Source organism: Canis lupus, chromosome 19 (genome assembly GCF_011100685.1).
Source record: "Canis lupus familiaris isolate Mischka breed German Shepherd chromosome 19, alternate assembly UU_Cfam_GSD_1.0, whole genome shotgun sequence".
NCBI classification, from domain to species: domain Eukaryota; kingdom Metazoa; phylum Chordata; class Mammalia; order Carnivora; family Canidae; genus Canis; species Canis lupus.
In genome coordinates, this window is record NC_049240.1 from 30,324,606 (window position 1) to 30,351,283 (window position 26,678).

The window sequence follows — 26,678 nt, forward strand, 5'->3', positions numbered from 1 at the left end:
ACACGTAACAAAGCCACTCGCTTTTCAGGATTTGCCGCAGTGCCTGCAGTTCCGTGGTTTTGCCCTGGGGACCCGGTGTAGTATGGGTCACTCACCTTTGCTGACCCTGTGCCAAGTGCTAAGATATGAAGTGCTGCTGCTGGGAGTTTCCAGTCGAGGATGGCTTTCAGGAGGCCATCTGGGTCCTGTGGGGGGTACCCTCAACTGCCCAGGAAGGAGCCCTTTAGCCAGGGGGCCGGGGCATACTCCGCCTTCCTGGCACTTCTACCACAGTGCTGCCCATTGGTCACATTGTCTCTGGAGCCACGACCTTTGAGAAGGTGGTGAAGCCACAGGGGAGAAGGAGAAGCTGGTTCTTCCTTCTCTGAAAGGTTCTTCAAGCCCTTACTGGTGGGGCTGTCACACAGAGACCTGGAACCAGGGCTGTGTGGTAGAAGGGTATACTGAGCGATGAACTTTGCGACCAAGTCAAGTTAATCCAGGATGACAGGGAGTGACATTTTGACCAGAACTAGGGCATCTGTGACAGTGGGAAGAATACCGTACATGGTCTTCTTTCAGCTCAGCTTTTGTAAGAACTTGTGTTGGTGGTGGCCAGTAGGAGGAGGGTCGGACAGGGACCCTGTCCTCCGGCAGTTTGCAGCTTTGAGTCCACACAGATGTGTGAACCACACATTTCCATGCAGTATGACCCTTGGGTGGCGGGCGGGCTCAGAGGAGGGGCCTGGCTTGGGTCAGGGAGGAGCTGGGAGGGAGGCTGCCCTTTTAGGGGGGTTGCTCAGTGTGCGCCTTCCTGAGAAGGTGGCCTTAAGCAGAGGCTGGGCTGAGGGGAGGAAGTGAGCCAAGTAGGGATGGGGGAACTGTGAGATGTCCGAGCAGGGTTATGTGCAAAGGCCACAAGGTGGGGCCTGCCTGGTGTGGCCACAGAGCAGAGCACCCAGGTGAGCGAGGCCAGGTGGACTGGAAAAGGAGGTGAGGTCACAGAGGTCCTGGGGGCCTGAGAGAACAGTGGAGGGATTTTGGCTTTTGCTTGTTACTTAGGGGGAGCCCCTGTGCTTACAAAATTATGCCTGAAAGTGTATCTTTTTTAAATTTAAATTTAGAGAGTAAGGAGGAGAGGCAGAGGGAGAAGCAGACTCCCTGTGGAGCAGGGAGCCTGACATGGGGTTCGATATCAGGACCCTGGGATCGTGACCTGAGCTGAAGGCAGCTGCTTAACCGACTGAGCCACCCAGGCATCCCACTGAAACTGTGTCTTAACTATGGCGGGAAAAAGGGGTTGGATATTTTCACTCCTGGCCATGTGGCTGCTGGTGAGTTTCAGCAGAAGGCTCATCTCATACTTATCCCTTGGAGAGTCCATATGGGCACAAGGTTCTGGGGGATTCCTTAGGCTTTGTGGAAGGGACTGCATCCACGGACAAGGATGTTCATAGGCCTTTGTTCATAATCACTCTGGGAGCAACTCTAGTGCCCATTGGCGGAGTAGACACGTGACTGTGGTATATTCATGCAACGAATAATGTCTAACAATGGGCACGAATGATCTCTGACCACAGCCAGCATGAGTGAGCCCTGAAACAACTTGGAGGGAGGGAGCCAAACATAGGAAAACGTATCCTATTCCATTCCACTTATGTAAATGTCAAAGAAGCAAGCAATATGGAGACATGTGAGGAGTCAGGACAGTGGTTCCCCAGAGGGGAGGGGGAGTGGCCGGCATGAGGGGCCTGTGTGTGGCGGGGGGGATGCTCTGCCCCTTGTTCTGTGTGTGGGGAGTATGGGTGCCTTCACCGTGGCTGCAGCCTGTGGGTCGTGCTCTTCTGCATGTAGCAGGTGCATGTGTAACCGGTGTCCTGGGCTAGGTTACATGCACTTGTTAGTGCCAGTGAACAGCAGGGGGAGGGACAGGCAGGCGGAGGTGGTGAGGGGCTGTTGGCTTCTGTAAATGCCTGTCTGTTCTCCTGAGCTTTGAGGATACTATTCATCTCTTGGGCTGTGATTTTCTGATGTTTAGCTTTTTGTTCTCTTCGTGGACCGTCCGGTGCCCTCTGAGGATGAGGCGGACGCATCCCTGTCCCCTGCCCACACAGTGCAACATCTGCAGGTGCCTGAGGATGGAACCGTGTGTCCCACTAATGGGTGGCCCCATTTACTTGCCTAGGTGCTGACTTGCTGAAGATGTCTCGAGACGATTTGGTCCAGATCTGTGGCCCTGCAGATGGGATCCGGCTCTTCAATGCCATCAAAGGCCGGTGGGTGTCAGTTTCCAGCTGGAGGCCGGGTATGGCAGGAAGCCCCGATGCAGCCTCTTCGATGCTGCCGTATGGGCCGGCTGGTGGGGTCAGGGCTCCTCTGGGAGCAGGTGCAAGCGGAGGCCCTGTGAGAGGGGACCAGGGCCATGTGGGTGGGCGGGGCTGAGCCCGCCACAGTTCACCCTGCCGGGAGCCCCTCCCCCTTCTTGGTTTGGCAGGATCCTTGGCCCTGGATCCCAGCCCCTCAGCCTCTCCTCAGCTGCTTGCATGGTCCTAGGTTTCCATCTCTCTCCTCCCAGAGGAAGGTGTGGGACTGTGTGGCAGTTCTCGGTTCTCCAGGCAGACTGGAGAGCAGGGCCAGGTCTGAGGGGGCTTCCTGCTGTGGTGGATGTGTTTGGGGCCATGCTGTGCAGTCCAGCAGCCCCGGCCACGTGTGGCTGTGGAGCACTTGATCTCAGGTTGATTTGACTGGCCAAGTGAGCTGCAAATCTCATTTACCTTTCACAGATGGACAGCACAGTTCTAGAGTGAAAGAGAGAGCCTGGGTGTGACTCTTGGGTCTGCCTCTTAGGATTTTTACACTAGACGAAAGCGCCTAACCTCTGTGAGCCTTGGTTCCCTTCTCTATAAAATGAGGGCCATGGTTCCAGTCTCCGTAGGTGGTGTGAGGATGAGATGATGTAGGCATGTGAAGTTCTGGAAACAGTTCCCGGGGCAGAGTAAGCTAGAGAAAGTGTTTGCTCTTGTTACCACCCTGAAAAACACCTATGTCTTGAGATGTGAGTTCTGAGCAGAGCGCCGTCATGGCAGCTTGCAGGACCTGGAGGGGTTGTCATCCCTCTGTCTCTGGGCAAGACTGCAAGAAGCCATAGAAGCCCAGCGAAAGGCCTTGTGCATCCCTGTGGCCTCTTTTCTTCTGATTCCTTCACTGTGCTAGTTCCACCCTGTGTTTTGGAACATTCTGGAACAACAGAGCTTTGTCCCATTCCCTTGTGCCCCCCCCCCCCCACACACACACAAAAACAATACCTATTTATTTCTTCTCCTTCTGCCAGGAATGTGAGGCCAAAGATGACCATTTACGTCTGTCAGGAGCTGGAGCAGAACAGAGCACCCCTGCAGCAGAAGCGGGATGGTGGGGACAGCAGTCTGTGTGGTGAGTTGTGGGGAGCAGCCCAGGGCTGGTTATTGGGTGGCCAGGTAACAGGAAGACCTAGCACCAACACGAGTTCTCTTGCTGAGGACATTTCCACTGATCCACCTCCATTCGTGCAGAATGAGTTTTGGTCAACTTTCTCCTGGGATTGAAATGTTTAAGGTGGAAACTCTCTGCCAGAACACATGCTCCAGCTTCCTTGTTTCCTCCCTGGGGAGCAGGCCCAGAGAGAGGATGTGTTCCCCACAGCTGCTTAGCCACTCACGGGAGAACCAAGAGTCTGGCCTTCCGACTCCCAGGCTGGTGACAAGTGCCGCCCCATGGCCATAGTTCCTGGGGTTTTCCTTGAGCTGGACAAGGCTTTCCCGTTTGGTGTGGCGGCTGCACGGGGGCTAAGGAGTAGAGCTGCAGGGGCCAGGGCACCTAGGGCACGTGACTCTTTTGGGTTGGTAGTTTGGAGACATTTTGGTGAGAGGACACAAGCCTTGAGGTCAACTGAGCCTGAACACCAGTGCAGGCTGTGCCACCTGTTGGCCGTGTGGCCTCAGGCAGGGCTCTGGGGCCTGTACATCAGCTTCTGCACGTACAAAATACAGAGAACAATGCTCTGCCCAGGGGGATGAGGTTTTGGCGAGACAAGGCATGTAAAGCGAAGTGCCTTGCTTTTGACTGTGAGTGCCGAGGGTCTGACCACTGCCCACCTCAGGCCGCAGAGCCCGTGCTCCGTGTCTGCAGAGAGTAAGGGAGTGCCCCGCGTGCTTCTGCAGCTCCCGCCAGAGGAGATAGGGGCTCGCCAGGTCGCCATCCCCAGGGCTTCCTGTGTGCTCACCCACTCGCTTCTCCTGGCAGGGACCGCTGGCAGTGTTGTTTCACTGTAGGGTACACTGAGGCGCAGGCTGGGTAACTGCCCCCAGGGGACAGCGTTGTACGTGGCAGAGCCGAGACCCAAACTTTTAGACCCTAGTTGCTGGCTTCTGAGCCCTCGTGTCTGGCCCCTGTACATTCCTGGAGAATGTCTAGGTCCTCCCCCTGCTTCTCAGCTGTTAACCTGTGAAGGACACATCCTGAACCCCAGGGTTTCCTGATCATGCAGAAAGGACAGCCTCGTGCACAGCACCTGCTCAGAGCAGGAGCTGTCCATGCACAGCTTGTGATTCACGCTGCAACGCTGGTGCTGCCCCTGCACACACCCCGAGGTCCCAGGACAGGTCTTGGTCTTGGTTCTAGTGTGGCTGAGTTGGGACTGGAGCCTGGGACTGCCTCCTCTGGAGCCTCGCGTTCCCCCAAACTGCCACCCACATGATCCTGGAGGAGAGGTGGCCAGGGAGGGGTTCAGAGGAGTGTCTGAGCCTTCAGCTGCTCCACGCATTCCTGGCAGCACCCACTTTGAGCTGGGGGTGGGAAGGGCTGGTGACAGAAGGGTACAACGAAATGCGCTGCCTGCAAGTTGTGTAGGTCTTTTGGGCTGGCCTGATTTGTTGGAGGAGTGAACTCAGAAGTGGAAGTGGCTCTGAAACATTAAAAGACACAAAAGTTCATTTGAATCTGTCATAGAAAGGGATCTTGGAAAAGAGCCCTGGTGTTCTAACGGGGGGTTCCTATGGGAGGGGCAGGGTGCAGTGGCCACGTCCTCTGCCCAGTATCTGACAGCGGGCCAGCCTGCCTGAAGTCATGGGATGGCGGGTTGGCCGCGTGGCTGGAAGGCGATGGCCTCTGCCAACCCTTTTGGGAGGGAGTCTGTGTTGGGAAGTGCGCATGTGCATGCATGTGTGCTTCTGAAGTACGGGGCCTCTCATCAGCCACTGCAACCGAAGGTTCCTCAGTTGAGGTAGGAGTTTGGGAATCTCTAGTTTAATCCAGATGCTTTGCCTTTGAGGGATTTGGGGCCCCCCAAGGGTCGAGTAATCCTCCTCCCTGGGGTGCCCACAGAGCTGACTCCTACCCAGCTAGTTTGGGTTTCCTGTAAGGAAGCATTTCCATCCTTGGGGTCACTGTTATCTTCCACCAGGCGGGCGATGCTCCCAGCGCCCCTCTGCCCTTTGTGGTCACAGTACTGGAGCGGAAGAGTATTTGTGCTGCAGAGAAGAGCAAGGATGAGACACATGTGCCATCAAGTAGCAGTTACCCCTTGCAGAGAAGGGAACCCTCCCTACACTGTTGGTGGGAATGCAAGCTGGGGCAGCTATTCTGGAAAACAGTATGGGGTTTCCTCAGAAAGTTAAAAATAGAGCTACCCTACGACCCGCAATTGTACTATTAGGTATTTATCCGAAGGATACAAACATAGTGATTCAAAGGGGCACCTGCACCCCAGTGTTTATAGCAGCGATGTCCATAATAGCCAAACTATGGAAAGAGTCCAGATGTTCATCAACAGAGGAATGGATAAAGATGATGTGTTTTGTAAACATACATGCACACACTCTGGAATATTACTCAGCCATCAAAAAGAATGAAATCTTGCCATTTGCAATGATGTGGATGGAGCAGAGGGTTATTATGCTGGGTGAAATAAGTCAATCAGAAAGAATTATGTGATTTAACTCATGTGGAATTTAAGAAACAGAGCTGATGAATGTAGGGGAAGAGAGAAAAATAAAATAAGACAAAATCAGAGAAGGAGACAAACCATAAGAGACTCTGAACTCTAGGAAACAGTTAAACTGAGAGTTGCTGGAAGGGAGGGGTTGGGGGGATGGGGTGATGGGCATTAAGGAGGACATGTGATGTAATGAGCACTGGGTGTTACTACAACTGATCAATCATTGAACTCTACTTCTGACACTAATAATATACTATGTGTTAATTTATTTTAAATAAATTTAAAAAGAAGTAGCAGTTATCCTTAAATCCTGCGCTTTGCCCCCAGGAGCCATCCAGCGTCCCCACTAAGCCACGGAAAGGATGCAGAGTCTCTCCTCTCTCCTGCAAGGGTGTGCGTCTGGCCACACATCAGAATCACTAGAAGCTTATTAGAAATACAGAGCTCTGCCAGCAGTTCTTCCTCCAGCTTCCACTCCTCCACGGGTGTCATTGGGTGTGGGGTGGATGCAAGAATTCCCGATTTTATGTAAGATTCCCCCAAGAGAGACTGGTACAGGAATGAAGAACCATAGCCTGGCTGCTTTGCCCCTGTGGTTGGGCTCTGCAGAGGCTTTGTGCCTGTTACAGCCAGATCCCATTGAATGAGTCTGGGCACGAGCATCCTTACAGCAGAGTGACTGATTTGGGAGTTGGGTATGAGGGGTAGGCAGGCTCCTTAGGAGCAGGAGTGTGTTCTACAGAAGGCCCTGTCCCTTGCCCTCCAGTGTACCATGCCATCTTCTTGGAAGAGCTGACCACCTTGGAGCTGGTTGAGAAGATCGCCAGCCTGTACAGCATCTCCCCGCAGCACATCCACCGAGTCTACCGGCAGGGCCCCACAGGCATCCACGTGGTGGTGAGCAACGAGGTGAGCGCTGTCCCCACCCCTGCTCCTGGCCCCGGGCTCCGGGCTGTAGGGAGGCACGGCAACAGGTGCCAGAAATGCCCCCTCTGGGGCTTGGGGAGGAGGACTTATGCCCCAAGATGGCAAACGGGTTTCAGCTGTGTGCCACATGCTCTTGGCTGCCCTTGAGTGTAGGTGGAGAGAGTTCTGAGGCTCTGAGAGGCTGTCTAGTATCCACTCCATACCCCATCCCCGGCCAGGCGCCATGTAGGAACCATGGCGCAAACTGCACCCCTGCCCTCAGGGTGTAAGGTTGCAGGTCCCAGGGGCAGTGGAATGGACCATGGACTGGATGATGGAGAGGACACAGGTCACATGGGAGGACAGAGCCCTCCTCTGCTGACCGCTGAAGGTACCACAGCCTTCCTGGGTCTGCCCTTGCCTGCACAGACCTGTGCAGGACACCAGCAGCCAATGGCAGAGGGCAGAGTGATCCGATCCCACTCCTGGTAGGGAGGGTTTGCAGCTGCGTTTAGGCATTCCTGCTCATTGTAGAGCAGAGTCTCTTAAGCTTCTTTTATCCTGGAATCTTCCTCTTGCTGATAATAGCCAGGAGTGGCAGCATTTATCCACTGCTTCCTGTCCTAAATGCACATGTAGTGACTCTTGTAATCCTGACAGCCTCACTCTGAACTGGGTGAAATCTCATTTCACAGATAGGAAACTGAGATGCAGAGAGGCTGAGTAATTGCCCCAGGTTGCACACCTCGTAAGGGGTGGAGGTAGGGGGGAGCCCTGGGGGAGCCCAGAGCCCATGCCTCTAGCTGCCAGGCTAGTCCACCTCCCCTGAAATGAGGCCTCAGGAAAACAGCTGGGCTGATGGGAACAGGGGTGGCCCCCTGAGCCCCCAGGAGACCCCAGCAAGCTCATTGTGGGAACTCTGAGAGCATCTGTATAGAGGACCGTAGATGAAGTGGGACATGAATGGCGTCTAGGGAAGTAGAGAAGATGTGGCTCTGGAATCACATGTGTCCCCACCCAGACCTTGCTCCTAGGGGTAGAGTGACCCTGGGCAGATTTACTTAACCCTTTTGAACCTCAGTTTCCGCATCTATAAAATGGATAATTAACCCACTGAACAGGTTGTAGTTAGGATAAAATGAGAAAAGAGAAAACAGCCTCAGGCACCGAGAGACACCAGATAACGGTGTGATGGTGGTAACTGACGGTGCTAGGTGCTTTTGACTTTTGGGAGCAAGTGTTGTAGAGATCTTTAAATTTGACAGTGTATAAAACGTAAGGCTTCTAACAGTCTCTGTATTTTCATATATTGTCATTATTGGTGATAATCCTATTGCCACTTGTCATTACAATTGCCCGAGCCCCTTAAATGGAAGTCCCCCATTTCATGGGAGTTTGGTCCTAAAAGTTGGCAAAGCGGTGGTGGTTTCCTTCTTCTTGAATTAAAAAGTAATTCACCAGGTGCTTGACTGGTTCAGTCGGTGGAGCATGAGACTCTTGATCTTGGGGTTGTGAGTTCGAGCCCCATGTTGGGTGCAGAGATTACCTAAAAATAAAAAATAAAAAAAATCTTTAAAAAATTCAGTAATTCAGTTAGTGTAAGTCAAGAAGTATAAAACAGCTGAAGGCAAATGTGAAAGGCACTTCTCTTCCTTACTCTTTTCCTGGAGGAGTGTATATTAGCTTTGATGTGATTTTGTCAGAGGACGCTTGCTGGCATCCGTCGTGTGCCTGAGCACTGTGTAGGTGTGGATTCTCAAAACACATCAGAGTTCCAGCTGTACATTTCATCTGCCACTTGTTAGTTTTTGTCACCAGTTCAGAATTTCTTCTGTATCCTTGCATTGAGATCTCAGACAGCTGTTTTTCCAACCCCCACCTCACAGACAAAATGATGCCCAGAGTTCTTGACCTAAGCACTGCCTTGGGAATAGCCAGGGAGGTTAAGACACCGGCACAATGGGCTGCTGCATGGCACAGGAAAGTTGTCAGTTTGCACTTGGGCATGAATTTCTTTTGTGAAGACGAAAGCCAAGAATGTGCGGAACCCTTGCAATGTCACGGGTCCCTGCAGGAAGTCCCTTCCCCGGCTTGCCCTGGGCCCTCCAGAGTGGGCAGTTAAGCAAGTGAAGCAGAGAACAGAACTGAAATGCTACCTCAGCTAAGTAGGCGATTCTTATTCTCCGAAGTCTCCTTGCCTCTTAACCCTGAATCAATTGGAAACCTTTGGTTCTTAATTGCCCGGAGCGGTGGAGGCAGCCTGGCCAGCCGCAAAGCCGGCCCCTGAGGTGCAAGGGCACTTAATTAAACAAGAGAGTTACTGATTAAGCCCGTGTGGGCTCCATGTAGGGCTTTGCATGCCCAAGTGGCTGGGCTGCCAAGAGTCCAGGAGGGAGCAGGCCAGCAGTATAGAATAAATGTACTTCACGCATCATTAGGCCTGGCAGGGAGGGGCAGGGGTCCTCAGGTACATAGATTGGCAGGATTTGGGGCAGTAATCCAGAGGCGGCAATAAATGTGGATTGCATTTTTTTAATTTGCAAAGGAGTTTTGCTTTGTGGTAGCTAGCGTGTGTGTTGTGGGTATGTCTTTAAGTATTTTTGAAATACTCTTTCCATTTATATTGTGAAATATGGCATGTGTGTGCAAGGAGAATTATAAAACTTATTTTTACAGTTTAAGGAAGAGGTAAGTACCCAATTTTTTCGCTCAGGTTAATGAAGTATTATGTTAGGAGCCTCTTTGTGCCCTAATTTCCTTTTCCACACCACCTCCACCTGCTGCTCTGAATGTTGTATTCATTGTACCCTTTTCCTCCTCAATATATCGTTTAATTTTGCCTAATTTAAAATTTCATGAAGGTGGAATAATAGCATGTTTTTCTGTGACTTCCATTTCCCTTTATATTTTTGAGAGTCACACATGTTGAAATGCTGCCGGAGGCCACTGGCATGCTGAATTAGGTCACAGTTTATTCATGCTCCTATTATTACTGATTGACATGGGGCTGTTTCCAGTTACTATTTTTTTTTCAAGTTTTTATGTAAGTAATCTCTGTACCTGATGGGCTCAGACTCAGCCCCAAGATCAAGAGTCGCATGCTCTTCACACTGAGCCAGCCAGGCGCCTCTCCAGGTACCATTCCTAACAGTGTTGCTGTAAACATTCTTAGGTGTGCTTTGAGTTAGGCACTTGCAGGGGTTTATCTAGAACACTGGGCTGGAGGAGTAATGTAGTGGGTCCTGTGGACAGTTTTGTAAAGTGGTTGTATAGATTAACACTCCACTAGCCGTGGGTGCCGATTCCTGATGTTCTGGTGCCAATTCCTAACATTCTGTATCCTGGTTCTGTTCTTTTGTCACGGAAGCAGCCCCATTTTATAGATGGGGCATGGAGACCAGAAGGGAAAAGGTCGACTTGTATAAAGTCACCCGGTAGTTCATCAAAATGAAAACTGCAGAGAGGCGGCTGGGTAATCCTTCCATTCCTGCCACTTGGTAGATGGAGGGAGTGGCGCTCTGTTTATATTGGTCCTCGTAGGACTCTGATATGCAGAGGCCGCTAACTCCCAAGATGTTTTTTTTTTCCTTTTTCAAAGCACTTCAGTTTTTAATTTGTTGCCGTTATACACATACATGCTCCTGTAATGTGTCCATTATAGGGATAGGAGGACCCAGTAAAGTAGGAAAAATGAAAACGAAAGGAAACATGGAGTCCCGTGGTAAATATTAACATTTTGCTTCCCTTCCTGGCTCCTTTCTGTCGTTTATGTTCAGTTTTTGTTACTTACAACTATAATCAGTTCATATATTTATCTTGTTTTGTGTTTCCTTAGTGAGTGTTAAGTGTAACCCTTTTCCTGCATCTGTACAAACACAGTGGCTGGGATCCGTGTCGTCAAGGCTTTCCATATTATGAACTCATTGTCAAAGGGACGTGGTCTCTTCTTTTGCCTTTCAGATGGTGCAGAATTTCCAAGATGAGTCTTGTTTTATCCTCAGTACCTTAAAAGGTAAAGCCCCCCTCCTTTTTATCTTGTTTAATTAAAGTATGTTGGCTGTGCCTCCTGCCCCATCCCTGGGTAGTAGAGTGAGGAGACACCCAAACTGGTGAGTGGGGCCGGCCTCCCTGCCTGCACGGTGGGTCCCTTGAGAGAACGTTATCTGAGGACATCCTCTGGGGAAAAGGTGAAACGTTGTCCTGGAAATGTGAGGACTATTGAGATCTGCTCCAACGTCAGTTCTGAAAGGGAAACCCTGGCCAGGCAATGTGATTTTCCTGGTGCTTGAGTAGACGTAACTCGGTGCTTGAGTAGACGTAAGATGCGTTTGGGTTTTTCTACAATGAAGGTCTCCAGGAGGAGCAAGTGTGGAATAGAACAGCTGAGCCTGCAGGCCTAGTGGGGTGTCAGGGATATGGGGCGAGGGGCGGGACATGAAGCTTCCACCTGAGGACAGGTCTCAGAAGGAACTCATGTGCCAGGAGAAAGGAAAGACTAGCTGTAGCCTTCCTTAGGGCCAGGGCAGGTGAATGTATGGGGTATATCAGAATGAAAACCCTGTATGATTGGGTCAGAGACCCTGAACGATGGCAGGGCCATTCCTGTCCTCCTTGTTCTGGATCTAGCCAGTAACTGCCTTCAGAGAGCTGGGGACTGTAATACCCTGAGAACCTCAGTGTGGTTCCAAAGCCTTCTTGGATATTATAGAGCCTTTAGTTCTTGGGCCTGGGGCTACGGTAGAAAGGCCCATTGCCAAAAAGAAACTCAATAAGGCAGAAGGCATGTGAAGGCATGTGCTGAAATACCTGTGTTTGTTAGCGCTCTCCGCAGTTGTATTTGGAGCCAGTACCGGTGGCAGGGCTTCCGCTGGTACTCTAAGGCCATGCGCTCCCTAACACCCCAAGGTTATGGCGTCGGGCCTTTCTTCCTGTAAAATGCCCTTGTCTCCCTTGGCAGCCGAGAGCAACGATGGCTACCACATCATCCTGAAGTGTGGCCTCTGAGCAGAAGTAGAGTGTGTAAGCCAGAGCCTCCCACTCCCAGCCCCGTGGATTCCTTTGGATGTAGAACCTGCACCTCCGTAAGCTTCGGCCTCACCTGGCAAGCTGTGACTGGGAGGGACTTGGCCCAGTCTGTGGAAGCCATGGACCAGTAACCGGCGGGAACCTGTGGATGCGGTCTCTGGCACGCAGAAAGCCAATGGCTCCTCTCTCCTTCCTCTTGACCTCCAGCTTTTGAGCGGTTCCTTGTTCTTTGCCTGCTATCCTAAAGAGGCAAATGGCAGGGGCATCTTCTCTGAAACCCCTCGGTCCCTTGTTGGAGGCTGGTTCACTGGGTATCTTGGTGCCACTGTATCCTTCTGACTACTCCCCTGCCTCCAGGGAAAGCCCTGCCTCCCGTCAGCCTTCATCTTCTCTGGTGACCAGCTCCGTGACCAGGACTGTTGACTGGGTAACTTGCCACCATTCTACCTTCACGTTGGTTTTCCTTCTCAGCGGCCCTCATGAGGGTCTTTCTGGTTCTTGGATGGATCGATGGGAATGGGGTTTATTCTGTGCCTTCTGCTTCTTCCACCTTGACTCTTATTTCTAAGGACCTGTTGCCATAATGCCCAGAGATGGGCTCACCTGTCTCTGCGTTGGTCATGTAGACACCACAACGCATGTGTAGGACCTGCCACACATACCTAGGTCTACGCCCTTGGGAGGGAGAGGGAGAGGAAGAGGATGGAGTAACTATTTTCTGGTACATTCTCACAAGTGTACAAGGGATGAGAACAAAATGATTTTTTTTTCTTGAGCTCCTTTTATATGATTTTATTTCCTCAGCAATCATGGGTAAGGAGGACTAAGAAACGAGCATCCCACTGTGCAGTCAGATGACCTTGACAGTCATGGTAGCGGGCTCTTGTGCGTGGACTTAACCAACTAAGTCTCATTTAGAGAAGACCTTGATTAACACTGCCAAACTTTGTCTCTACTGTGAGGGTCCCCATTTAAATGTTTATCTTTTTTCATTTTATAGAGGGAGTGTTAGGGCATTTTGCTTGCACTGGGATGGTTGGATCGCCTCTCTTGGCTTGACTATGGGGAAACTTGAGTATGGGTAAACTCAGGTATTTGCCTTTGTCTTGTGTCTGTTTCCTGGGACCCAGTGATCTATATACTCTTAGCTAACTTAGGTTTATCTTCGAAAGCACTGGGAAGCTGTATGATCAGCTGAGCAGGATTTTACAACTTCTAAAGTGGAGCTTTTGGGGAATATAGTGTTAGGGTCAAAGATGATCAGAACTGGGTAGACCTTGTTTTACAGATGAAACTGAAAGCCGAGAGGGGCAGAGCCACCTGCCCGATACCACGTAGTGATAGGGCAGTGATAGATATTTATCATATAAATCACTTCAGAGGGCAAAAAGGGTGCTTTCGTAATGATGATGTTGGGACAACAGGTGTGGTGTTTCTCTGGAGTAAAGCAGCCTCCTGATTCCTTTTCTGTCTTGGGGGAGAGTGGGGGAGCAGGTAATAGCTTTATTGAGGTAAAATTCACATAGCATTCAGTGTACCCATCTATAGTATACTACTCTGTGGTTTTTAGTGAATTCACAGAATCAGCACATTCAGTTTGAGAACATTTTCCTTCCCCCCACCCCCAAAAAGAAACCCTACTCCTTTTAGTGATCATCTTCCCTCTCTCCTCACAACTAGCTTGTCTTAGGCAACCATGATCCTCTTTTCCATACTGATTTTTTTTTTTTAAGATTTTATTTACTTATTCATGAGAGATACAGAGAGAAAGGCAGAGACACAGGCCGAGGGAGAGGCAACCTCCTCTAGTGGAGCCCGATGTGGGACTCAATCCCGGGACCCTGGGACCATGCCCTGAGCCAAAGGCAGATGCTCAACCACTAAGCCACCCAGGCGTCCCTCCATATTGATTTACCTATTCTGGACCTATCACGTAAATGGAATCACAGTGGCCTTTTGTTGCTGGCTTTGTTTTTTTACTAGCGTAATGTTTTCTAGGGTCTTCCATGTTGAACATGTGTCCACACTTCAATTCTTTTTATAGCCGAATAATGTTTCATTCTATGGCTATACGTACCATATTTTGTTTAACCACTCACCAGTTGATTGACGTATGAGTTGTTTCTACTTCTTGGCTAGTATGACTGATGCTGCTATGAACATAGTTGTACAAGTTTTTACATACACATATGTTTTCATTTCTTTTGGGTGTATACCTAGGAGTGGAATTCCTGGGTCATATGGAACTCTGTGTTTAACTTTTTGAGGAACTGCCATACTTTTCCAAGGCATTCCCACCAGTTGTGCACAAGGGCTCCAGTTTCCTCATATCTTCACCAACACTTGCTAATTCTCTGTCTTTTTTATTAGAATATACTAGTGGATGTGAAGTCGTATCTCCTTGTGGTTTTGATTTGCATTTCCCTGATAGCTAATGATGTTGAGCATTTTTTCATGTGCTTATTGGCTATTCGTATGTCTTCTTTGGAGAAATAACCTATTTAGATCCTTTGCCCATTTATGTTTGGGTCATTTGTCTTTTTTTATTACTGAGTTGCATGAGTTCTTTGTATATTCTAGATGTCAGTGCTTTATCAGATACATGATCTGTAAAAATTTTCTCCCATTCTGTGGATTGTCTTCACTTTGTTAAGACATCCTTTGGCGCACAAAAGTTTTTAATTTTGATTACACCTAAGATACATGCTTTTGTTGCTTGTGCTTTTCGTGTCATATCTCAAAAACCATCGTGTAATCCAAGGTCAAGACTTATGCTTCTGTTTCCTTCTAAGAATTTTTACAGCTTTAGCTCTCCAGTGGCCTTTGATTCATTTCAGGTTAACTTTTGTATATGGTATGAGGTGGAGGTCCAACCTCGTTCTTTTGCATGTGGGTGCCCATTTGACCCTGGCTAAAAGGCCCCTGATTCCTACTGGATCTTTTTTTCTGAGACATGGGGCTGTCACTGGGAAAACTTTTCTTCTGCTTCTGCGTCTCCTTCCTCTTCTTCCTCTTCCTCCTCTTCTTCTTTCTTCTTCCTTCGTCTTCCTTCTTATTCCTCTTTCTTGTTCTTTTTAAAGCCCAGCCTATGTCCATCTCCACCATTTTTATACTCCTCCTACCATCTCTGCCTTAACCTTCTCACAAGTACTGGGTCATGTCATGCTCTGCTGTTCTGCAGCCTTTCTTGGTGCATGGTCTCACTCCACACATTAGTCCTAGGGGAAGTCAGGACCAGTCATTTCCTTTTTTGAGGAAACTTAGTCTCAAGGAAATGGAATCATTTGCCCAGGGTCACACACGGTCAGGACTAGACCTTTGGTCTCCTAACTACCAGCCTTCAGGGTGTTTTGTCAGTCAGTCACTAGACCTAAGTGACTCCCCCGGGCCAAGTGATGACAGGCTCGATTTTAATTATAAAAATTTAGTGGGGTAATATTTTTATTTCTTAATTCCAAATGAGGGTCTAATAAAGACCTATTACCTTAAGTTCACAGTTAGTGGGGTCTTCGATTTTCTGGAACCTGCACTGCTGTCTGTTTTTGTTTGTTTGTTTTAATAGTTTCTTTTTTAAAAAAAAATTGTTTTTAAGTAATGTCTCTCCCCAACTTGGGGCTTGAACTCACAATCCTGAGACGAGGAGTCACAAGCTCTACTGGCTGAGCCAGCCAACTGCCTCTTTCACATTCTCCTAATGGTTCTAGATGAGTATTGTAGTTTACGAAGTAGAAAATAAGTACACATTATAATTTGATACCAAAATGTTTTAGCTGCTTTGTTTCAGCAGCTTGTCCTTATTGAACAGGAGTCAGAAAAGCTGGCTGTAGATTTTATCTTTTTCATGTAGAAGGACAGAAAAGCCAGAGCACTTCCCACTCCTGTCCACTGTCTTTCCCATGAGTGCTGAGACCAGAGTTTGGGGCTGGGGGCTGGGGCAACCCTTCCCAGAACTGCAGCCTCCACCCCCATGGGATCTAGGCTGTGGTTTCTCTTTGGCAGCAGCTGTTTTTAAAGGTGTGATCCGCAGAGAGAAAGACGGTCTCCTCATGTGCTCAGGCTACCGTCTTGTGAACCATAAGCCTCAAGCTGAGCTCCTTATTCTCAGGCCATCATGTTTCTTTTTCTGCCGGCAAGGTTGTGATAAACCTTATCAGTTTGCCAGGTTGCACCTTACAATGAAGACACAGAGGCTTTTGAATGAGGGGACAATAGGATTTGCTGGGGGAAGGGATGGATGAGAAGAGCAGGATGGGGTAGGGAGTTGGAAGTCAGGGCTTAGGGTCTCAAGCAAAGGCCAGCCAACTTCCCCGCTGACCTCCTGCCCGGGCAGCCTCGGGCCCCTTGGGGAGAACTGTTAACCTCAAGGGGGCTTCCCCCGGGAGCAGACTAGAGCTGGCTGAGCTGTGGGTCACAAGTTTCCGAGTCCAGAGTGGCTTCGGGGCCTGGCCTGAGTAACTTAAGCTTGAAAATCATTAACGAGCTGATGAGAAAAATGGAAAACTTCTCTTGCTGGTGTCAGTGGAGCAAAGGGAGCAAGCCCAGAGGTTCTCAGAAAGTGGAAGGGGGGGGTGCCAAACGTGGCATTGACCGAGGTGCAGGAGGCAGTGGAAGGAGGGGGGCAGGAGCCAGGGCCCCCAGACCTTTGCTCAGCCAGGAGGTGAATGTGAGGGGCGGTGGGGCTTTCTCACTTTTCCCTCCATGGAGTCCTACAGCGGCAGGTGAGGCATAGATGCTTGGGTCTTAGTTGTATGTAACACCACAAATGCCCCTGCTCAGGCTGGTGGGCACCCCATGAGGTGCACCCCAACCTGAGGCCTGGCACTGGGGTCATGTCTCAGGAAGTGTGTCTAGCCCAGCACCCTTAGAGTGGCCACCAGGTGTTGCCTGGCCGCCAGAGCCCAGACTCCACGTTGCCAGTTCCGTGTCTGCATTACAGGTGGGTGCTTGTGTTTATGGGTGCACGTGGGCCCCTTTCTGTCCTCCTCTATCTGGCAGGACAGCTCAGCCAGATGTGGTGATTAATGCTCTTCTTTTTAGATCTTGTGTGACACTCGTTCAGGCCCTGTTGATGAAACTGGTCTGGGTAAAGTTGCCCTAGTTTGGGGGGTGGTGTAATTCACACCCTAAGACCACCTCTTCTGAGGCGGGAGAAGCAGTGTTAGCAGCTGACATCTGACAAGAACCCCAGAAACAGGGCCCATGGAGTCAGTCTTCCACACAGCTGCCTTACATGCTCTTTCTCTCCTCGAGATACTTGCTCTGTGTGTGAGACCATCAGTCAGCCTGGCTATTAAGAAATGATTGTACACCCTTTGCTTTGCTCTGTGGGGGCTGGGCTCTGGGATCTGGGGGGCAGTAAAGTGCTGGTCAGGCCACCCTAGGGCACCCTGGGAGCTCTTTGGAGCCTCCTGAGCTCACCAGACCTCCCCGGTGTCCTCCCCCTTACTCCTGCAGGGAATAGCCAGTAGTTCCAAGTGGTGGCTCTGGTGGTTCCCTGTGCCGATGGCCCAGGGCTGGACCTGCCATCCCCCACTTGCTTGTAGGGGCCTTCTAGGAGCAATGTTCCCAAACAGTGGCTCTGAGAAGTGGGTTTGCTGCTCTGTGCAGGGTAGCTCATGGGATGAGATGGAGAGATGGGGTCAGTGCCCAATCTTGGAGTGACCAGCCCTTACCCCCGAGCAGCCAAACTATTCCCCCTCCACAGGAGCATCGTGTGTGAGCCTGTCTTCGTGCCCTTCATCTTGAGGAACCCCAGCGGGTGGGCTGCAGGGAACTAGCAAGGAGTGGAAAGGCTTTTTATCAAAAGAAGTTTTCAAAGCTTCATCAAGGAGAGAACAGTATAATTAACCCCAGGCCCTGTCTCCCGGCTCCCACCACCATCAACACACACCTGCACTCGTGGGGGTTGGCAAACCTTGGGCCAGATCCAGCCCTCTGCCAGGTTGTGTGGGGTTTGATGACAGGGAGCATGATCTCTGAACCCAAGTGAAATATTACCCCACATCCCCTGTCCCAGTTCCATTTTTCTCATTAGTAGACCTGTATTACAAAAAAAGAAAGAAAGAAAGAAAGAAAAAAGTATTCAGTTGATATATTTTGAATTCTATCAACAACAAAAAAAAGTTGTGGAAACTTGTTTTTTTCTGACATCATATTGATTTGCCTCATTGCCCTCAAAGCTGAAAATATGTACTATCTAGCTCTTTCCAGAAAAGCTTTGCCAACCACCAAGATAAAGCTTTGGGCTGTTTTCTGTCCCCAGTGGAAATCCCATTAAATAAGAACTCAAATAATTTTAGTTCTGAGCTTTGAAGCAAGAGAAGTGTTGAGCCGAGCAGCCTGGAGCCTCCCCTGCCTGTGGTCTCTCCACCCTGGCTGCTCTGTGGGCTTTCCTTCCTCTTCCCGGGGCTGACCTGCTCCCGGAGACCAGGCTGGCCTGGACCCCAGCGCGGGCCAGGTGCCAGGGGTCGGTGTCCGAGGGCCATGTGCGGGGAAGGGTTCTGTGTGGGTGTTACCAGGCCGCCAAGCTGGTGGGCCCTGGCCTTCTAACTTAGGTCACTGGAACTTTCCTCTCCTGGAGGTCACAGCCCAACCTTCACCTCCTCCTGGTCCTTCTGGACGTCATGGCTTCTCTGGGGTCCCACAAGCTTCCCCCTCCACGTTCTGCTGGGCTCTTCCTCACACAGAGGGAACCGCTTGTGCTGGCCTCATTTGGTGATAGAGAGGGGCCCCTGCCTGGCCCCAAGTAAGGGTTCTCTGGGCCTGGGCTTCCGGTTCTGCCCTTGGGAGAAGCGGAAATAAGGCCAACTGCCGGCCTTTGGGGCTGAGTCCTGCATGACGAGGTCCACCTTCCTCCTGGGGTGGTGTGGGCTTTGTGGGCACCCCGCTTCTCCCCTCCAGGTGCAGGTGGCGGGATGCTGCACCCAAGCTTCCATTAGTAACACCACCACCAGCAGCAGCCACGGCGGATGCTGCGGGCTGGCCTCTCCCAGGTCGGGCTTTGAGCTCAGCGCTTTTGCTGTTGCCCCTTTCCCTCCCTCTGTGCCGTGAGGTCGCTGTGGCAGGGCATCCACCCCACACTCTCGCATACCAGACTTGGGGGGTAAGCTCCCTGTGCCGTGCTAGCTTTCATCCTGAGGTTCCATCCCTGGGCCTGGTGCACCCCGGTGGGAAAACATTTGTGGGACTTGATTGTTAAAGACCAGAGAAGGGGAGGGCCGCCTGGTGAAGGCGAAGCTGGTGAAGCTGGTGACTCTATTTTGGCTCAGGTCATGATCTCAGGGTCCTGGGACCCAGTTTGTGTCAGTCTCCATGCTCAGTGGGGAGTCTGCTTCACCCTCTTCTCTCATCCTCTTTCCCAGCTCACGTGTTCTCTCTCAAATAAATACATCTTTAAAAAAAGAGTGAGAGAGAGAGAGTAGGGGATTGTTTTGTGTGCCTCTCCCCCCAGCCCTCCCCCTGCTGGGTAAGGTTAAAGCTTGGTTTTCTGTGTCCTCTAATGTTCATGTATGTAATGTGATTCTTTCCTAAATTGTAACTTCCCCAGCTTTCTCTAGATTGGGTGACTCAAAAGGTGGTGGGAGTCTACTACTGGGTGGTATGGGCCCTGGATGGGTCAGGAGGGTGTGACGGGTGGGCCATGGGAGGTGGGCATCAAGAGGGAAGTTGTCATACTGCCACATTGTTTTTGTACCTGAAATAAAGCATATTTTGCACTTGTTACTGTACCATTGTGCAGATGAGAAATCTGTATGTGGGATCTGTGCTTGGGTCAGAATGCAAATAAAACTCATTTGTAAGAAACCCCCGTGGCTCAGGCCTCTTTTTAAAAATTGTAAAATACATAATACCATGAAATTTACCATCATAACTATTTTTTTAAGATTTTATTTATTTATTCATGAGACACACAGACAGAGGCAGAGAGACACGGGCAGAGGGAGAAGCAGGCTCCGCGTGGGGAACCTGATGCGGGACTCGATCCCAGGACCCGGGGATCACGACCTGAGCCAAAGGCCAAGTGTCTGCTCAACCCCTGAGCCACCCAGGTGCCCCCACCATCGTCCAGTGGCATCAAGGACACTCATATTGTGCAACCATCCTCACCATCTCCAAGGCCTCTTTCATCTTCATCAACCGAAACTCCACCCATCCCCCCCTCCGCACCCAGGTCCTATAACTGCAGTTCTCTGTCTCTAGGATATGACTGTTCTGGGCACCGCATATGAGTAGAGTCACGCAGGATCTGTCCTTTGTGACTGGCTTATTTCACTCCACGTAGTGTCCTCCAGGCTCCTCCGCGTCGCAGCATGTGACAGGCTGCCCCTCCTCTCTCAGGCTGGATAATACTCCGTTGTATGTAGACACCACGTTTTGTTTATCCGTCATCCTCTGCGGCGCTTGGGGTGCTTCCACCTTTTGGCCGTTGTGAATAGTGCTGCTGTGAACACGGGTGAGCAGATGTCCACTGGGGCCTTTGCCCTGGCTTTGGGGTATACAGCAGAGGTGGAGCTGCTGGGTCACCTGGTCACACTGGTCCCACCTGCAGCAAATGAGGGTTCTAATTCTTCCACGCTCTGCTGACACTAACTTTCTCCTTTCGCTAGTAGCCACCCTTGCCACAGGCCCTGAGTCCCTGAAGCTGGGTGAGCTATGCTGGACGCCGGGGTGGGCACATATGCACATATCCCCTTGTCACCTTCAGGGACCGAGGGTGCAATCTCTGGAGCCACCCACCAGCTTCTCTGCTCTCTCCCAGCCCCTACCTGCTCAGACACCTGTCTCCCCAGACCACACCCCTCTTCCAAGCTCACCTGCCTCCAGCTCTCCGTTGCAATGGAACGTCTGTGCTGCCCACCCAGGGCTGCGGCTCCCGTGTGCCTGCTGCCTGTGCTCTCCCTGCCCTCCCAGGCCCAGGGGTCATGGCTCCCCTCCCCACCACACTCCAGTAAAGACCCCTTCTCCTCCCTTCTGGCCTGTGCGTGGGATGTGCCTGGTGAGCGCTGGAATCCTGGAACCACCTCATGTAGAGCAAGCTCCTTGACCTCCCCGAACCTGTCTTCTCCGTCTGTGAACTGGGAATGTCACCTGCCTTGAGACTGCATGTGAAGCAGTGAGCATGAGCCTGGTCACAGGAGGAGGTTCCCCACAAAGCTCAGGAGCGGCTTTCTGGGGGTGGGGGGAAGGGGGTTGCTCTGAAGTGGGAAATGGCTTGGTGTTTTCCAGGATCCAAAGGAGAGTGACAATGTGGGGGCTCGGAGTAGGTAGACGGGGACCAGCTACATTATGTGCTCAGGCCCGGCCTGCGGCCCAGCTGCCTTCCCCGGGCTGGAGCAGAGCCACACTGGAAGCCCGTCTGCTTCCCGCACACTCCGCTGGCCCTGCTGTGGGCATGAAGCTCCCAGGATGATTTCTCTTCGATGCCCCATTTTTAGGCAGCACAGCACGGTGGGGTGTTGTGGCCCTCAGAGGGCATCAGAATCACCCAGGAGGCTTCTTCAACACACTGCTGGGTCTCACGGCCGCTTCCAACTCAGCAGGTTTGAGTTGGGACTTGAGAATGTATTTCTAACTGGTTCCCAGTGGGTGCTATTTACTGGCCAGAGGAGCTCGCTTGCTTGTAGAAGCATCCAAGACGGGAAATGAGTCATCCAAGATGCAGACGTGGGTGTGAGCTAAGGGTGGGGGTGGCGGTGGCGGGGACTACGGAATGTTACAGTCCCCTGATGTCCCCCAGAACCTGGGGTGTGGGGCCACCTGTGGGACTCTCCTCCCATCCTCGCTGTAAGGGAAGCAGACTCCAGTTCTGAAACCCAGTGACTGGGCCTCCAGGGGAGGCAGCGGGGCCTCCGGGGGGCAGCCACCTCCAGCGCCACCACCCCTGCCCCCCCACCCGCGTCCAGGAAGTCCTGGGCCACAGCTGTCCCCACGTCCCCGACTGTGGCAGTCCCCACGGGAGACCGACAGCGCCCGCGCTGGGTGGGGGGCACCCAGTGTCCGGGCCTCTGTCCCGCAGGCTGGAGATTGACCGAGTGAGTGGGAAGGGCGGGCCCTGGGAGACGACTCCCGAGCACCCCGCTTGCAGGAGCCGAGGGCCTGACGCAGAATCCCGGGGAGGTGCGCCGTGTGCTCCGGGCGAGCGCGGACGAGCAGGACGGGCTCTCCCTCTGTCCTTTCCCGGGTCGCTTCAGCTCCCCCAGCGCCGTGTCCTCCGTCCTCACCTGGTCCTGGGCTGCTGCGCCGCGGGCACACGCGTGGAGGCGGCCTTGCGGGGCGCTCGGGGCCCGCCCGGAGACCGAGGCCCTCCGGCCCGAGCCGGCCTAGTCGCCCGGGGCACCTGCCTTCCAGGGACCGGATCCTGGGGGCCAGGAGGCCTGCAGAGCTCTGCTCGGTTGAATATTAACCTGCCTTGATTGGGTGGATCAATATTTAAACTCAATTATAAGGGAAAGGGGTTATCTGGAAAGAGCTTATCGGGCAAGAGGCAGCTGTTGGGCCTCTGATCAGTGGTGAGGCTGGGCTGGGGCCTGGGCTTCAGACTCGTCCACTGGGGAAACGTGGACGGAGGGAAACCAGCCAGCTTCCACTTGCCTGTCCGCCCTTCCTTCCTCCCTCCCTCCCCACCCCCTCTCCCTCTTTCCCTCTCTCCCCCATCCTTCTTTCCTTCCCTCCTCTCCCCCTCCCTCCTTCCCCCCCATCCTTCCTTCGTTCCCACCCTCCCTCCCCACTTCCTCCATTCCTCTGGGGACTCGGCTCTTTCCTGGCTCCCAAGTCACAGCGCTCGCCAGCCCCACTCTTCCCTTGAGCTCTCGTGGGCTCCTGTGCAGAGGCTCAACTGTCTGTCTGTCTGTCTGTCTGCTTCTCTCACTGAGCAGAACTCTCGGGGACAGAGATTGGTTTGCTCCACCAATGCCACTCAGAAGTCCAGCCCAGGGCCTGGCAGGGAGAAGCCTCTCCAGCAGTGTTTGTTGAGTGAGTAAATGTGAGTAAATGTGAGTAAATCAGTGTGGTGCTGATTGGCCAGCGAGGGAGAGGGACCGGAGGCCCCCACGAGAGGGGCCCGTACCAGGCAGGGAGCCAGCTGGTGTGTCTTCTTAACCAGACTGCAGATTAGTGTATTAGCTTAGCACACTGAGGACACGGTATGGTGGCAGGGGACTGGGACAGGTGAGTTTGGATGGGAGAGTAGGGAATTGGGCAAAGTACCAAATGTGGGGCAAAGAGCCCCTGGCCGTGTTGGCATGGACAGGGCCTGACAGGGGCCCTCCAGTTGGGTATCTGCCGAGTGCCAAGGGTCTTACAGGCTGCTGAAAGGAACCAGAATATACCGCTGTGAAGAGGTTTGGGATTTTTACTTGGTGTGTGTTCTTTATGAACTCTCCTTATCTGCCCCAAAGCAGAGCCTCCCAAAGAATTCAACTGCCATAAATCTCCCTGGGGGTTTTGCAACCAGAGGAGACTGACTCCTCTCAGCCACGAGAAGCTGAGAAGCCTTGACTGGAATAAGAGATGAGCTCCCACATGCGTGCCATCTGTTCTCCTACGGGCCCATTTCTCTTTCCTAAGAGGGAGATGTGCTCCCAGCCTCCCCCCTACACTCCCCCCCCCCGGAAAGATGGTACGTGAGCCCCCAGTTCTGACTGCCTCTTTCACTCACGTATTTGTGTGCGCAACTGTGTACATATGAGAATAAATATCTTTCTCTTACTGTCTTCTATCCATTTCATTCCCCCACCCCAAGCACTGGATGGAAGGGGGTGGAGGAAGACTCTTTCCTCCTTGACGTTTCATGATCTCACCCGGTGCTCACACCCCCTTAGGAGGCAGGTGTTAAAGTCTCCACATTGTGGGGGCCCCTGGGTGGCTCAGTGGTTGAGCATCTGCTTTTGGCTCAGGGCGTGACCCTGGGTCCTGGGATCGAGTCCCACGTTGGGCTCCCTGCATGGAGCCTGCTTCTCCCTCTGCCTGTGTCTGCCTCTCTCTCTGTGTGTCTCTCATGAATAAATAATAAAATCTTAAAAAAAAAAAAAAGCCTCTGCATTGCCCTTGGGGAAACTGAGGCTCAGAGAGGCTGGGTAGTTGACTCAAGGACACTCATGGGGCAGAGTGGGCTTCTGACCTGGGTCTGTCACTTCCTGGGACTGCCGTGGACCCAGAGGACCGTGCCAGGTGGCTCTGGGGGAGGTGGTGAGCTAGGGAGGGAGGCATCCTAGCCTGGGTGCTGCCCTGAGCTCGGAGGGGGAATCCAGGATGGTCTAGGTTGGTTGTGGGATGTCCCTCCTCCAATTCTCCATATGTTCAGGAGTGGCGGGAGTGCGCCTTTGGGACAGGGTGGTACCATGGGCATCCCTTCCTTGTCTCCACTGTGTCCTAGTTTTGTCCTTGGGGCCATGTGATGGGGTGAGCCAGGACCACCTCCTACATCAGAGTCTCCACCTCCCACCTGCCTCCCCGGGGGGCAGCGAAGGTGGCGGGTGGGGGGTTGCTCAGCAAGGGGGCTGACTCTAGCAAGTCTTCAGCTCAGAGCCTGGCCCCAGCTAGAGGACCCCTGGCTCCCAGACCCCCTCATGATCACTGCCTGGGCATCTTCCCCACAACTGCATGTCCCTCGGTCACTCTGCTGCTGGTATCTGGAATGTGTGCCCCCAGAAAAGAGGCCTGTCCCCAGATCCCTGCGTTTGCAGCCCTTCCCCGCCACAGGCTCCTGATCTCCAGAATTCACTCTGCACCCACAGCTCCCCAGAGTGCCTTCTGCTGAGCCCTGAGCTTCAGGGAGGACACCTGCTGACCTCCTGGATCCTACATCGCTGATGTGCTCGTGAAATCGTTTCCGTGTTCACCTAAGCTGGCAGGACTGGAGGGTGTTCGAGTCAGGCTGAAAATCTGCATTAGGAGCCTTTGGGCTCAGCATGCCTGTCACTCGGGAAAAGCACTGCTGCTAGCTTGCCAGAGATGAGCTTCAGGGAGAATTTTGCTCTTTCCTTTGGGCTGTAAGAGCCCCCCAGCTGTGTTGTAGCCAAGGGAGTGGAGGGCCCAACTCCCACTTGCTGGTCTGAAGCTCTGCCAGGGGTTCTGAAGGCTTCATCTTGGTCTTTTGGCCTTTGACCAAATTGTCCATTTGGGAAGCTTCCATCTCCCCATGGCCTGATGTCCCCAGTGCCCTTATGAGACCAGCCTCTATGTTCTGAAAAGGTTTTTTTTTTTTTTTAAGATTTTATTTATTCATGAGAGACACACAGAGAGAGGCAGAGACACAGGCAGAGGGAGAAGCAGGCCCCATACAGGGAGCCCGACATGGGACTCGATCCCAGGACCCCAGTCACTCACACCCTGAGCCGAAGGCAGACGCTCAACCAGAGCCACCCAGGTGTCCTTTTTTTTGTTGTTGTTCTGAAATTAATCTGACTGTAGGAAAGGAGTCATTAGTGCCCGGGTGGAACCATGTGTCAAAGTCTTGAGTGCCTTTTTTCTTTTTTTGTCTTTTTTTTGGCTGCTAGTGACTTAAGAGTTCAAAGAATGGGTTGGTCTGTAAACTAATTGACTAATTGAACTGTCTGTAAAGTATCCAAAAGATAACATTAAAAAGAAGACTGCCAAGAATATAAAACAGCACCACTATGGTAATAGCTGTTAGGAAACAAATCAAGTTGGAAATATCCAAGAAGAACTAATTAAAAGAGTCTCATATTATGGCCATATTGTTAGGTAAGTAACGCTAGATGCTGTGAAAACAACCCCTAAACCTGAGTGGCTCAACACAATAAAGGCTTATTTCTTCTTTGTGTGTCAGGTGGCTCTGGCTCACCAGGCTGCGTCCTACATGGTCATCTGGGGACCCGCGTGCCTTCCATCTGGTGGTCTTGCCATGTTCTAGGGCCTCAGAGGCTTCCCTTGACCCTTCACTCCAGGCAGAGGAGGGAAGACACCCTAGAGAGTGGAGGGAGAGGTTTTAGGGACCAGGCTGCCAGTGCCCAGCAGCTTCCCCTCGCGTGACAGCGGCAGATCAAGGCCCCGCGGCCCCAGCCAGCCTTGTCACAGGGTGGTCGGGAAGTGTAGTCTAGCCATAGGTCTGGCATCCTCTGCCACCACGGCATTTAATAAATAAGCAAATTAAAACCCCAGAATGAATGAAAAAAGAAATTGCCAGCAGTGCGGTGTCGGGCCCTGTTTGGCGTCTGTAATAGCAATGGGCCCACAGCCCTGCTCCGGGGCCTCATCGATGCTGTTGCAGGAAGGAAGAGATTGAGGTCGGGGGCGGGGGGCGCAGTGACTTGCCCAGGAAAGACTTTGAACTCAGGTATTTTGATTCAAGTCTGTGCTCAACCATTATTTGATTCTGCCTTAGCAGAGAAACAGGCTTAAAAAATATATATAAAGGCCAAAGTAGGCTGCATCAACATTCATTCATTCATTCATTCATTCATCAACATTCATTCATCATTCATTCTTTTTTTTTTTTTTTTTTTTTCTTATCCAACAGTCCTTCTGAGCCCCTGGTGCCGTGTGCCAGGCCCTCTGTTGGATGCGGTGGAGGCAGTCAGGGAGACGCAGGGGCTGAGAGGAACCCCATCTCCTCCAGGCCCCCCGTCCGGCCTCTCCGTGCCTCTCCAACCCTGAGAGGTTTCTGCGGTGCCTTTAAGAAAAAAAGGGCATTGTTATTGGAAAGGTGAAATCAGCCTACAGGTTTCCAATGTCCCATCCTGGGTGTTTGTGTACAAAACAGAGGCTGGCCCCGGGGTGGCGGGGCAGGGCGGTGGCACACAGGGCCCACTGTGAGGCGGGCCGCGACTCCGGG

At 52.0% G+C, this 26,678-nt stretch overlaps 1 protein-coding gene and 1 long non-coding RNA gene across 3 annotated transcripts in view; both read left to right on the plus strand.

The window, feature by feature from the left end:
- Positions 1-14,404, plus strand: part of TFCP2L1 (transcription factor CP2 like 1) — a 55,400-nt gene extending 40,996 nt beyond the window's left edge. For both annotated transcript variants that reach the window (XM_038564915.1, XM_038564916.1), the window contains 5 exons: positions 2,165-2,255; positions 3,311-3,411; positions 6,720-6,862; positions 10,820-10,871; positions 11,817-14,404. In XM_038564915.1, coding sequence (XP_038420843.1) covers positions 2,165-2,255; positions 3,311-3,411; positions 6,720-6,862; positions 10,820-10,871; positions 11,817-11,863 — 434 coding nt within the window. In that variant the 3' untranslated portion in view covers positions 11,864-14,404. The remainder of the gene's footprint in view (positions 1-2,164; positions 2,256-3,310; positions 3,412-6,719; positions 6,863-10,819; positions 10,872-11,816) is intronic.
- A 7,869-nt stretch (positions 14,405-22,273) lies between these two features.
- On the plus strand, positions 22,274-23,591 carry LOC102156163. The gene is made up of 3 exons (XR_005374070.1): positions 22,274-22,392; positions 22,759-22,865; positions 23,284-23,591. It is a non-coding gene; the product is annotated as an uncharacterized LOC102156163 (long non-coding RNA).
- Positions 23,592-26,678: the final 3,087 nt, after the last annotated feature.